Source organism: Orcinus orca, chromosome 5 (assembly GCF_937001465.1).
Source record: "Orcinus orca chromosome 5, mOrcOrc1.1, whole genome shotgun sequence".
Classification (NCBI taxonomy): domain Eukaryota; kingdom Metazoa; phylum Chordata; class Mammalia; order Artiodactyla; family Delphinidae; genus Orcinus; species Orcinus orca.
In genome coordinates this window covers 83,970,070-83,983,120 of record NC_064563.1, presented here as the reverse complement: position 1 = coordinate 83,983,120, position 13,051 = coordinate 83,970,070, and the positions used below count along the sequence as shown (strand labels likewise).

Genomic DNA, 13,051 nt, shown 5'->3' with positions numbered 1-13,051 from the left:
AATAGAAGGAGAGTGTCCAGAACAAGGGCTAGATTTATATTCGGCAATTATCACAGGGCTTACTCAGCAATGAGAGGGGGCGGGGAGCAAACCGGGAGAGGGCAACCTTCCAGCTCCCTGGGTCAGGCTGTCACCGTGTAGCTTCATTACCCAGCCTGATAAATTGTGAGTTCTTCCCACCATAAGGTGTAGATAGTTGAGAGCTATCAGGTAGAGACAAAGAACCACCATGTACACATTTCAAATAAAGTTTGTTCAGTCGGTCCAGATGTAATGGACACCTTGTCCATTGTTCAGTATTACCTCAACCCTGAACCCTAAACAACCGGAAACCAGCTTATCACGAAGCAGGGGCTGAAAGGTCTCAGGCTGTTCCAGAATGAAAATTCTGTGATTGTGGGGTCCCTTTGGGGAATCCTCAGTAAAGCATAGAAGAATCTCTGGGCTGAGTCAGTCATTAGCTTTATGGTTCATCTAGGCAGCCCTGTTTTGTGACAACCTACACCTGCTGGGTTTGATGGTGCTTAAGGGGATCTCCTACATAGCTAATGTTATAAAGTGAAGTGTTTTGAGAATTACTTGTAAATTACTGTTTATTTAACTGGTGAACTTTATTGTCAGAAAGACCATATTTAATAAAAATTTTATATAATTAAAATTAATTAATACTTGAATAAGTTCTGCTGATTAGTTAATATTATTGCATCAATATAAATTTCCTAACTTTGATAATTGTACTCTGGTTATATAAGACATTAATATTTGGGAAAGCTCGATGAAGAGTATATGGGAATTCTTTGACTATTGTAAAAATTTTTATAAGCTGAAATTACTTCAACATAAAAAGTTAGAAGAATGTTTTTAAAGCTTTAGAAAGGTGATTCACAGGGCTTGACAACTTATCCATAATTTGTGCTTAGGGGTCTGGACCCAGGAAAAGAGCAACCCTTTAGCCTCTCTCCTTTGCTACCAAAATGATGAAATGCACTGTAGCTCAAATATGAAAGTCTTTGGTACAGTAAATTCCTAAATAAATAGTAATAATTATAAAAAAATAGTAATAATTACAGTCTCATGTGGAGATGCTTCTCTATAAATAAAGGAACAAGTCATTATACTAAATACCCTATCAAATATTCTCCAAGTAGCTTACAAGATGCTTAGAAATTGCTGTCGTGGGAGTAGGAAACAGGGAGTCATTGACAGGTTCTGAGCAAAGCAGGCAAACAACAACAGCAATACTTCAGAAGACTCAACAGGCCCTTAGTGCACAGGATGAAATGGGAAGAGACCGGACTCAGCAAACCCCACTAGGAGTTATTCTAATAATTTAGGAGTGAATGGTCCTCACTGAATGGGACTGCACGGAAGAAGCACAGAGGAGAGGCATTTTGAAGGACTCATCTGTCTGGGCGGGACTAGACTGGAGGTGGCGGCGGAGAGAAATGAGTCAGTGGTTACTTGAAGATGTCTTGCCAAGATGACTGGGGCAATGCTGGTGTCACTGAGAGACCGATGGAAAATAGAAGGAAGGAGAGACCATACACAGAGCTTGGGCCGCAAACTCCAGTGGGGCAGACGGGCACTGGGGGCTTCAAAACTGGAGGGCTCACTCTCTAAAGAAGGTGGTGCCGCCATGCGGGCTGCTACAACTTGGCATCAGCGGTCCTTGCCATAAGGAAATGCCCTTTCGGTGTGACCAGATCTTCCATTTTTGCAAGAGAAGCCAGAAATCCCGATCTCTTATGTGAAAAATGTTAACTCTTTAATGTTGGCAATTAATTTTAAAAAAATTTAAAGCATGGCATGTACTAAACCAAACACATCTGTGAGCCAGATTTGGCAGGCACGCTATCACTTGTAAGCTCTGACAAAGAGAGAAGGTCAAGGGTCAAAGTTCATAAACTGTCTTGGTGATACATAGGGAGATGAGAGACTGTAAAGGGATTCAGTGACTAAAATACTATACCTAAAGCTTTTTCCAGCATTCTGAGCTGTATGAATGTCCTTACCCTTCAAGCCTATACATGGATTTGAATTTACCCAGGAAGTTTAATCTAATCCTAAAATGGTTAAATAACAAGAATTTGAGTGCTTATTGTGTGCTGAGTACACAGAAGTCAAATTAACTGGAGAAGAAAAAACATGCCCTCCTGAACACTTGAGACAAATTATGAAATAACCTGGGAGGCTGCTTTCTCCACATTAGGTCAGAATATCAGAGTCACCTTAAATCTGAGACTTCCCCCCCAGATCACTTCCATTTAGCAAACTTTGCAATAACGTCTGTGTGTGCGTTTGTGTGTGTGTGTGTGTGTGTGTGCGCGCGCGCGCGCGCGCGTGCTTGAATCTCTAACCAGAAATCTAATTTCCTGAGCAGTGGTTACAAAGCGGCAGCCTCCATCTCTCCCTCAGCTTGGGAGGGGACCTGGCTGGGTTGGGGGTACCTGGGCGCCGGAAAGAAGGGTGGAAGGTTGGGAGTGGCCGGCTGAAAACCGCTCCCCGTCAGGTTTCTCCGCTGGAATCCCTGTTTTTGTTTCCGTCATTACTCTTTAAGTGTCTGTGTAGGAGCAGACAGGCACCGAAATAGAAAGTGTCAAAGAGATGATGACAATGACGATAAAAACAAGGCAGGCCACTTTTTTTCAGTCCCACCTAGCCCCCTCCATCCAGAAAGCCAGCGCGCCTCCTCCTGCTGTCTTCAAAGAGCCGTCGGTGGGGCAGGAAGCGGGCGGCTCGGGCTGCGGGTGCTCCTAGGAGAGCGGCGATTTCCTCCCGAGCTGCCCAGTTATCTCCAGAGTCGCAGAACAGCTCTCCGAAGAGCGCGTTCTCTCCCCCACCCCGTCCTCCTCAACCCACCCACCTACTTCCTCCGGCTCCATACACACACCAGCACGGAGCTGCCAAAAATTTCCACCCTCCACCCCCCTCCCTAGCTAACTTCCTTCCAGCATTTCCTGAGCTGGATGATCCTAGGATTTGTAAGACAGGAAAAAAAGGAAGGCGTGAGGGCGGGCGAGAGAGACAGGATGCTTGTTTTTCGTTCTACCAAAGCCGTCTGAAGGCAGGACAGCGCGCGCCGGGCAGAGGACCTACGGCAGCCCCCGGGCTGTCCCCGCGCCCCTGGCCGCCGCCGGCTTCCCCGCGCTCTCGGCCACTCCCGGGCTTCTAGAAGACGGACCGGAGAGCTCGCCCTCCCTCCGAAGCGGAGGAGAACACCCGAAGACACCGCGGGAGCCCGTGAAAGTCCCTGGGACTCCAAGTGAGGAAGTGACACTCCCAGCGCGCCGGCCCGCCGCTGCCAGCTCCACACGGCCTGCGGTACCGCGGCCCTGGAGGAGAGCGCCGTGGATTTCAGGCTCCGCGCCCGCGCCGGGCTCCGCGCCCCGCGGGCTCCATGCGCGCTGCCCCGGGCCCAGGCTCTTCCCCACGCCCATGCGGCCCCCCAGCGCCGCGCCGCAACCACTGATCTAACCTCCCCCGGAGACCATCGCAGGCGCGGTGCCAAGCAGCGGGGAGGGGAAGACGGAGGGGCAACCTCTTTGGGACTAACTCATGAAGAACAAGGGTGCCAAGCAGAAGCTGAAACGAAAGGGAGCCGCCAGCGCCTTTGGCTGTGACCTGACGGAGTATCTGGAAAGCTCAGGACAGGATGGTAAAGTGCCTTCGCCTCCCCCCCCCCCCCCCCCGCCACCAACGCCCCACCCCGCTTCTTTTTGTTTGAGAGAGAGAGAGAGAGGGACTCTCGTAGGGCGTGTTGCCTTCAATTCCCAAGTTAATGTATTCCAGGCCTGAGCGCTCACTGTGCTTTTTTTTTTTTTTAAACATACATGATTCTTAAGGTGCGTAACGCTGCCACCCCGACGTGCAGAGGTTGTGTCAGCCCTTCCGTTTGTGTCACCCAAGCCATTAATGGGCGGTGCGCCGGTGCTGCTACACGTTTAACCGGCCACCTCTGGGGCTTGGGGGTGGGGGGCTTGAGAGGTCCTGTTCCCAAACTTTGGATGTCGGAGGGGAGGGAGGAGGCCTCGATCTGTGGTGTGGTGTTCAGTGGGATTCTCTGGGTACGTAATTATGACCGCCTTAGGTGTCCCTCCCGGGCTCTCCGATTTCATCCGCTCACATCTTTTTTTATTAATGTGCTGGAAGGCGGGGGTGCGGTGGATCCTGGCCGGGGGAGTGGTTGCACAAACATTTTCTGAATTTCTGAACTGATGCCAAATATATAGTAGCTCCCTCCCTCCCCTTCCCAACCCCTCAGACCCTCTACCTCCTCTTGGTTTTCAGATTAGCGTTTGGTGTGTCTGACAAGAAGAGTGTTGTAAAAAGGTCAGAGGGCCTTGATTTTTAAATAGTTTAGGGTCTGTACATGAAAAGGAGAGCCTCTATGTTTTCAAGGTCGGATTGGGAAAAAAAAAGGGAATCCTCCAGGGTAGAGACAACTTATTAAACGTTTGTTGGGGGGGGGAGGGCGAAAGAAAACAATCTATAATACAGTACCAGCATTTGAAGTGAGAAGTTTTTAATCAAAGGAAAGTTGAGGAAATTGAGCATTAAATGACTGTTTTTGTTAAGGTTGACTGGCCCTGCACTTACCCGTGACAAAAAGGCCTTGTCTTCAGAAATTTCAGTGAGGGAGAAAAAAGTCCACTATATGGGCCTTGTGTTTATACATAGATAGATACAACAAAGGGGGGAAACTGAAGGGCTAACTGCAGAATAACTCTGCCTCCAGGAAAATAATCTCAAAAACTATTTGATTAGCTCATATCAAATGTGCATCTCAAAAACAGAGCAGTGCTTTTGTTTCTATTTCATTTTTTTAGGGACTTAGCACCACCTGGTAATTTGCAGTGGTGTGATATTCCTGTGGTGTCCTTGAGTTCAGGGGCTGCCATGTCATTAGGACAGATGGCTTAGTATTTTACAGCTTGGGGGACCACAGGTTTCAAAACTGCCTCTTTTGAAACTGGGACACAACTGAGTCAATTCATGTAATCCTATCCAACAATCTGGAGAGGTAGATTTGAAATAACATCCTTAGGTTGAGTTTTTTTGAGTGTGAGAGAACTCCAACTATGCATCTTAATCACTACCCTCAGAAGTTCAGAATGAAATGGTTCTCCTCCACCTGTTTTTGCAGGGGGCCTTCAGGTTCATATCCATGTTCACTTATGAATGCTCGTGGATACCACCTTTCACCAAGTGGGTGCTCTTCTGGGCCCTCACTCCAAAGCTGAGAGTTGCATGGAGGTGCTTATCAGTCCTGACCCATTCTTACAATGTCACAGATCCTAGGATGAGCAAGGAATCCTAGGGTTCTGTGAAGACTCCTCAGAGGCAGCTTTAAATGGTTCCTCTTTCACCTGATTTATATTTTGGGTTTTTATATATGTTTTGTTCAGGAAAAAAAAGAAAAGGGGCTACTCTTAAAGAAAAAAAAATTGAAACCAGTACCCCGTGCTCTTCCTGCCCTGGGGAGAAGGGAGGGAAGCCGGGAGAGGTAAAGTGACCGGCCTAAGGTCATGAGGGACCTTAGGGACATGAGGGACAGTCAATCATGAGGGACGCAGAGGGCTCTGGCCCACTAGCCTCCTCTCCCCTCCCTGGCATCCTTGTCTAGGCCAACATTTTCCTCTAATGATTTTTTTTCCCGTTAATTGAAAGCAGACAGTCCTGCCCCAGAATCAGCAAACTTTCAAGACTGACGTACCTGAATAAAGTTCCTTTGAAACAGAAGGAAATTGACCCACTTAATGATCCAGACACCATTATGGTGCCACGTAGGAATTAGGCAGGCATAATAAGCAGCTTATATAAATGAGAATAATTAGGATTTCTTTTTTCCCACATCTAAAACTAGTTAAGCAGTTGTCTCTTATTTTTCTTTTAGTGTAGCATCAATAAATAGAGTCAGTGCTAATGTTTTCTCTAAAACAATGTGTCCTCCTCATGGACTTTCTGAAACATGTATTGGTTAATAGACAAGGCCTGGACTCTGCCCCCAGGGAGGAAAAACTGCCCTGGGTAGTGCCCCTTTGCTCACCACCTTGGAAGTTCAGCCCAGAATCCTGAGGGTGACAAGTCAGCATGGTAACTAGGATCTAGAAGGCTGGGGAGGGCCTCACAAGACTGACATCCCAGTTACTCAGCTTTGGAGGTCAAGGATAAAATGAGGCAGAAAAGTGGATTCAGGTCTGGGAACACAAGGGCAGAAGGAAAGAACAGAGATGTGGGGAATCCAAGAGAACCCATGTGTTTGGGGAGGGAGGGAAATCTCTGAGCTGGGGTACAAGGCAAAGCTGGTGACAATTAGCTGTGCTCAGACCACCTGAACATGAGGAATTTATACCCCCGGACTGAGCACAGAGGAAAAATGTCATCCACTTCTGCCAATTGCTGTAACCCAGTCCTGCTACCTTCAACTGGACAAATCTAATGAGGCAGGGTGACAAATAGGTGTTTAACTTAGCGCAGACGTTGCTCGGGGCCAGTGTTGTCCTTAATCTTTAGGAAGCTGATGAAAAGCAGAAACCTTTCCTTAGAAACACACACACACACAAATCGTGTATACAGTTTCTTCAGGCAGCCACACAGATGCCATGTTCAGGCTCTGCTGTTGGTCGTCCCAAGCTGCACGTAGGGTTGATACGAATGGCCAATTTCCCGCTTTTGCTTCTTTGGCCACTTTTCTCCAGGCTGGTGAGATCACCCAAGAATGGCATGAAGTTGCTCCTGGCCAACTTAGCCAGTGTTTCTTTCCCTTCCCCTCCAGCATGGTGGCTGCTGCCCCAACCCCTAGTTCTCCCCCGGGAACCAGAGAACTTTCTCTTCCTGTCTGGAATAGAGGGAGAAGATCATCACTTCCTCACTGCTGATGCTGAAAATAGTACAGCTTTCTTTTTCTTCTTTTTGACCCCTGAATACGAAGACCCTTGCTTGCAGCTGTGTGATGAAAACCACATCATTGTGTCACCTGCAGTTGGGAGGCTGTGGGTGAAGCCCCGTGAGGCCAGAGTGCATCCCAGAGCATTTCCTACCTCTCCCCTCTGAATCAAGTGCTCTGGGTCTTCCTACAGTGCCTGAAAATGCTGGGGCCAGGAGTCAAGGGACCAGTAAGAGAGCATTACAGGAAAGCTATCTTCTGCCTCCGTGCTGGTCCCACTCTAAGGGCTGAGGACTTCCTCACCCTTCCCAACAATCTCTGCCATTTGACTCACTCCCTGGTGAAAAGGGATAATTGTCCATGCAATGGTTTGCCATGATGGTAGCACAATAGAATCACTGGGGGAGCATGAAAAAAAGTTCATGTCCAGGCCCCCTCTCAGAACAATTAAATCAGAATCTCTTGGTACCCAGGCATGGGTATGTTTTAAAAGCTTCCTAGAGGGCTTCCCTGGTGGCGCAGTGGTTGAGAGTCCACCTGCCGATGCAGGGGATGCAGGTTCGTGCCCCGGTCCGGGAAGATCCCACATGCCGCGGAGCAGCTGGGCCCGTGAGCCATGGCCACTGAGCCTGCGTGTCCGGAGCCTGTGCTCCGCAACGGGAGAGGCCACAACAGTGAGAGGCCCGCGTACCGCAAAAAAAAAAAAAAAAAAAAGCTTCCTAGATGATTCTGGAATGCAGGAAGAGTTGAGAACCACTGCTTATAGTGCAGGGGTTTACAGATCATTTTCTCCCTGGATAAGCAGCCTTGACTATTCAGAATGTACCCTCTGAATGTTTGATAAGAACCTTATTCCTGAAGGATTTTTTCTAGTTCTTATCAGGTTGAAAAGAAAAAATATATATGTATTTGAATCGAGGGATTACAAAAGGTTTATAACGAATAAACACCCATTACAAAATATAATTTTAAGCTTGATGAGAGTAAGATGGCCCCAGCATTTCAAAGAACAAGGATAGGGCAATGGGAAATTTGAGGCATAGCTATTCTACATTTCTAAAGCTAAGTCATTCTCTCACTTTGTTTATTCGCTTATTTAAGAAACCAGTATAAGGCGCTGTGGAGGTACGGTGGGAGAGAAAGAAACAGGCACTCCAGACTCAAGAAATTTACAGTCTAAGGGATGTGAACAAACTTTCAGAAACCAATGGCTCAATTAAGCTTTGAAGTTGGCTGTCATGACTGAAGGAGAAAATGCAAAAGCTTTTATTTTCAATTAAATAGACAAAAAATCCAAACATAAGCAGGAGCAAAGTGTTAGCAAGGAAGGTGAATATTTTTCTGTTCACGAGAAGATGTAACATTGAATGGCAGGGGCATCCTCTTTGGGTTAGTGGTCTCCTTCCCAGCGTCTTGCCTGGCATCGTTTGCACACCTTTCCTAGCTAATTCTTCATCCTTTGGGTCTCAGCTGCTTCTGGAAACCTTCCCTGATCCTCCCAAGTCAGGTGCCCCCTGCTGGGGGCTCCCATTAAGAGTTCTGGAAGCCTACAGCCTGGGGTAGAATCCTAACTTTGCCTGTTCCAGGCTGAGTGACCCTGGAGCAAGTTACTTACCCGCTCTGGGTCTCACTTTCCTCATTTGTGAATTCAGGATAAGAGGACTGGTGTGAAGAGAAATGAGTTACTATGGGCAAAGCACTTAGCAGAGGGTATGCGTAAGGTAAGCTCTAAATGTAGCTGTTGTTATCGTAACACCCTGGACTTGCCCTAGCATAACCACATGCTATCCGTGACTGAATGCATGAGGGCTCCGATGAAGCGAGTAAATGATATGGTCAGATGGGTTAATTAAGCACCAAGAGGGACAGGAAGCAGATTAGTTGTCCCGCTGAATGGAGAGTTCACGGAGGGATTTCCCAGAGCCTCTGGGGAGTGGACCATCAGTATACAGTGGTGGGAGAGCAAAATGTCAACCTGAAACTCAAGGGCCCTCAGAAAGATCTGAGAAAGGTACCCAGCCACTCCCGGACCTTCAGGGAACTGAAAGAGAAGTCAGGTCCTGGAGGCGGAGTTTGTGCAGACAGAACAGCCACCTCATGGGCTTGAGTTCAGAGGGGCAGCCCCAGATCTGGGCTCCCACAGTGAAACAGGAAGAACTAAAAGAGGAGAATTAAGGCTTTTAAACCTGGAGCAAGCTGACTGATTGCATGAAGCCAAACTGTAACTGACTCTGCATGGTCCAGAGGATGGAAACAGCCATTCCGCCTACCCACATCCCTCCCTCCTGCCCAGTCTCCAGACCTCTGCCAGGAGCCCCTTGAGGACAGGCATAGCCTTGCCCTTCTTCCGCCCCTACCACCCCCACTGGCAGCTGCCCAGATGCCTTCCAGCCGCTGGAGGCCCAGGCCTTGGGACTGCTAAGGTAGCCCCAGACCTGCCCTAGAGCCCAGTGGACCATCTGCTGGGGCAGAGGGAAACAAGTTGGAACTGGGAACACATTTTCCCATAGATGATGCTGTAAGTGGTGGATAAGCTCCCTAATGCCATCAGAGCGGTAGTTTTTGATACATTCTTTTTATTTCCCCCCTTAATCCATTAGGCATCTGTGGGCTAGCCTGGAAACCTTTTCCTGTGGGAGTGGGGATGAGGGGAGAACACATTGTAAATTCCAGAAGCTGACTGACCAAGGCAGTTCTGAAGCACTTGCTAGGGACCAATTGTTCCTGGGGGTCACCTCCCTGCAGAAAGTTTCCTGGGATTCCGTGGCAGAGGGTGGGAGAGGAGGACAGGGCTGAGAGGTCCAGGACTCAGTCTGGGGATAAGAAGTGCCCCCCAACTCCTCTTCCATTAGATATTGGAACAAAGTAGTGATAGACCCTCTGGTTGGGACCACCCAGTGCTTATTTCCTCCAGAACAGGCTAGTCAGTGTGAGCTGCCGGGCACCTCCCCCCCTCGCCCCCCACAACCCGCACCTTCTGGGTCTCAGGTCTCCACTTTCCTTGGTCTGGTTCCTTCACCCCAGTCTTGAGGCCCAGGAACATGACGCTACTAGCTCTTTCGATTTTCTATTTTGTTTTCTTTTTCACTCATTGCTTGCCCTGTATTGAAGCCAAAGTGGCATATACCCACTTGTCACACTTCAGATTTAATTTTCTTTTTGCTTGCAGGTGCATTCCCACCTGATTTTCTGTTTCTCTCTATGCCCCAACACAAATGTCACCCTTCAGTTTACTAGGTTTTGGTGTTCCTCCCTCAGAGGACTGTCCTTGAGTCCTGATTGAGGTGGAGCCACAGCCTGATGGAACTTTAGGTGTCTAGATAGCAGCCCCCCACCGTCCCGCTAATCTTCCCCCCAGTATGCAATTTTAGGTACGCCTTAAAATAAGGGACCCCTGAGAAAGCATGATGACTTCAGATCAGAAGAGACAGATACTGGTGCTAGATTTTTTTAAGAGCAGCTTTTGATAGAGAAAGCTGAGAACATTAGGCTGCTAAAGGAAGGGGGAGGAAGGGGGGGTGTCTTGGAAGGAGAGAAGGGACCCAGAAATGAAAGCTGAGCCCCAAACCACACCTGCTTGTTATTTTTAATTGTAGAGTTACAGTCTGCATTCATTGCTTACTATGTGCCAGTCACTTTATACATACAAAGTAATATTTTCGAAATCTGTTAAGAATTGGGCATTTTTACCCTTTTTACAGAGGAGAAAACTGAGATCCAAGAGGTTAAATCACTTGCCAAGATTGTAGAGATAAGAGAGGCAAGATTTAAATCCAGATCTAGTGTGACTCCCAAAGCCAAGCCTGTCTTAGGCACAAACACAATCTCCCAAAATAGCATATTTCATAATTTGACATTTATGTTACAGTTTTGTCAAAAGAAAAAAGAACTAACCTGCAAAACATAGCCTTTTCTCCCTTGCATTGTTCTTCCCCCAGCCTAGATGGAGAATAGTAATAATAACAGCTAACGTTTGCATAGCACTTCACCCTCTGTCAGGAGCTTTTCACACACACGTACTCTAACCCCACCTAGTAACTTTCAAGTCCCCTACCTTTTCCTCCCAGGCCCCTCCCTGCCTACTGCAGCCACAATCCTCATTCCCTCCTGGAACAGCACTTGCCTTAGAGTCAGAGGCACCCAGTTTGATCCTCATTCTACCTGATATTCTGTTTTCTCACTGGCTTTGTGTTTGCAAGTGGATGCTGAGCTCGGCTAAAGGCGGGTGGCCTTGGGCAGCTCATGCAGATTGGGTAGCTCGCTGGCCTCCCTGAGGCTAACACACAGCAGATGATTGATGGACCCTGTTTCCTCCTCAGGAAGCCAGAGTTAGAGCCCTTCTAGGAAGCTCAGGACCTGGGACATTGCTGATATGCTGGAACAGCAGGAATCCAAGATTGTTCAAGGTTCCCCACAAGGGCGCATAGCTACTCCCAGTTAGAAATGGACCCAGGCTTTGCACGGGGTGCCCCAGAAACACTGACTATCCCTAGTGCCTCACCACTCACTCCTTGGTATGAATCACATTCTTGGCGGGGCCCCAGAACCAACTGAGTTTCTGGGATCGAGTCTCAGGCACTCTTTGTTCTAGTTCAAGCCTGGCTCATGCATACCATGCCCTGGTGCCATGCCCATGGCCTGATGCTGACCCAGTATGCCTCTGGGGGCCCCCTCGCCGCCACCCCCCAGAGGGAGAGGGGTGAATGTCACCCTCCCCAAAAGCACCTTGTACTAGCTCTTGCTGTTACAGACAGCAGAAAACAGTCTGACATAAAAAGTAGGAGGCTGGCAAACTAAATAAATCTATAGCCTTCGTGAATTGAGCTAATTTGTGTAATTATGCATATTTCTTTCTCTGGCTCTTTTCATGGTTTTATTCAGAAACCATCTTGTATGGGGCTTTCAATTCAATGCAACAAATATTTAATGGGACTCTAATATGCTGGGCACTCTGGGGTTTACAAAGATGCTCTCAAGTTGCTCTCAGCCTAGTGGGTTGCGTAAGACAGGAAAATAACCAAAAGAGTACCAAGAATGAAATGAGGGTTCTACAGAAGGTGCGAGCGGGAGATGCTAACATTCAAGGCAACCGAGTGAAAGAGAACTATGAGTGGATTGTTTGTAAGGGGGGAATAAATCAATAAAACAATAAACATCATCTGACCCGTGAGGAATGACGGAGATATAGAGTGGTTGGTTTCTACAGACAGGAAACCACATGGTTTTGCCTGATGCTTGTAATTGGTCACACCCTCCTGAGCCCTGGGGGAGAAGATGCTTAAACTGTGGGAAAGGTAGTTGACAGTGACTTGTAATGGCCAGGCTTGGAGGGAGGGGACCTCCAAGGCTGCAACCCTTTCGGCTGCACCCTTGGCCGGGGTGACAGAAGCTGTCTTCAGTGGCAGGAGAGTGATCCTACTGTCGGGAGAAGGCACTGTAGCTGATCACAAGTGTGGCAGTTGGTCTGGCTGTGTCTGCGCCTGGCCCAAGAGCAGGGGAACGGGAGATTCTGTTAAAACATAAAACTTTTAAAATGATGTCAACTGACCACCCTAAGTATGTTTCTTGATTAAATCTACATGTGCATAAATGTGCAGCCTCAATCTCTCCCCACTGCATGTGGAAAGTTCTCTTTTGCCCCCCCATTTTATTTTATTGTTATTTTTAATTTTATTTACTTTTGGCTGTACCACACAGCTTGCGGGATCTCAGTTCCCCAACCAGGGATTGAACCTGGGCCATGGCAGTGAAAGCTGGGAATCCTAACCACTAGGCCACCAGGGACCTTCCCCCTCCCCCATTTTATATATGAAAACCAACTCAGAGAGATTAAGCAACTTGCCTAACATCACCCAGCTAGGAACTGGGAGAACCAGAAGTCAAACCATGTCTGTCCGACATTAAATTCCGCTTTCCTAGCTTTGTCTCCTCTGGACCCAAACAGCTGCAGTCATGCCGGCAGTAAATCAGGGTCTGCTATGCAGAGCTGCATTTACCCATGCATTGCCAAGGTGATAAGTTCAGCAGGATTTAGTTCAACTTTAATAAAACTGCTGGCAATGGAGTTCCCATCCCCAGTTTTTCAAAGTCAAACGTTGAGATTCCAAATGGCAGGATTCTAAACAGAGAGCATGCCCTGTTACCATAAGTAGCCCCTTCCACCAC

General features: G+C 47.9%; 1 protein-coding gene across 1 annotated transcript in view; it reads left to right on the top strand.

Moving 5' to 3' along the window:
- The first annotated feature begins 2,792 nt into the window (after positions 1–2,792).
- The window catches only part of ARHGAP31 (Rho GTPase activating protein 31), a 118,487-nt gene continuing 108,228 nt past the window's right edge, over positions 2,793–13,051 (top strand). Inside the window, exon 1 of the mRNA XM_004278515.4 lies at positions 2,793–3,655. Within this exon, the coding sequence (XP_004278563.1) occupies positions 3,556–3,655 (100 nt within the window). The 5' untranslated portion in view covers positions 2,793–3,555. The remainder of the gene's footprint in view (positions 3,656–13,051) is intronic.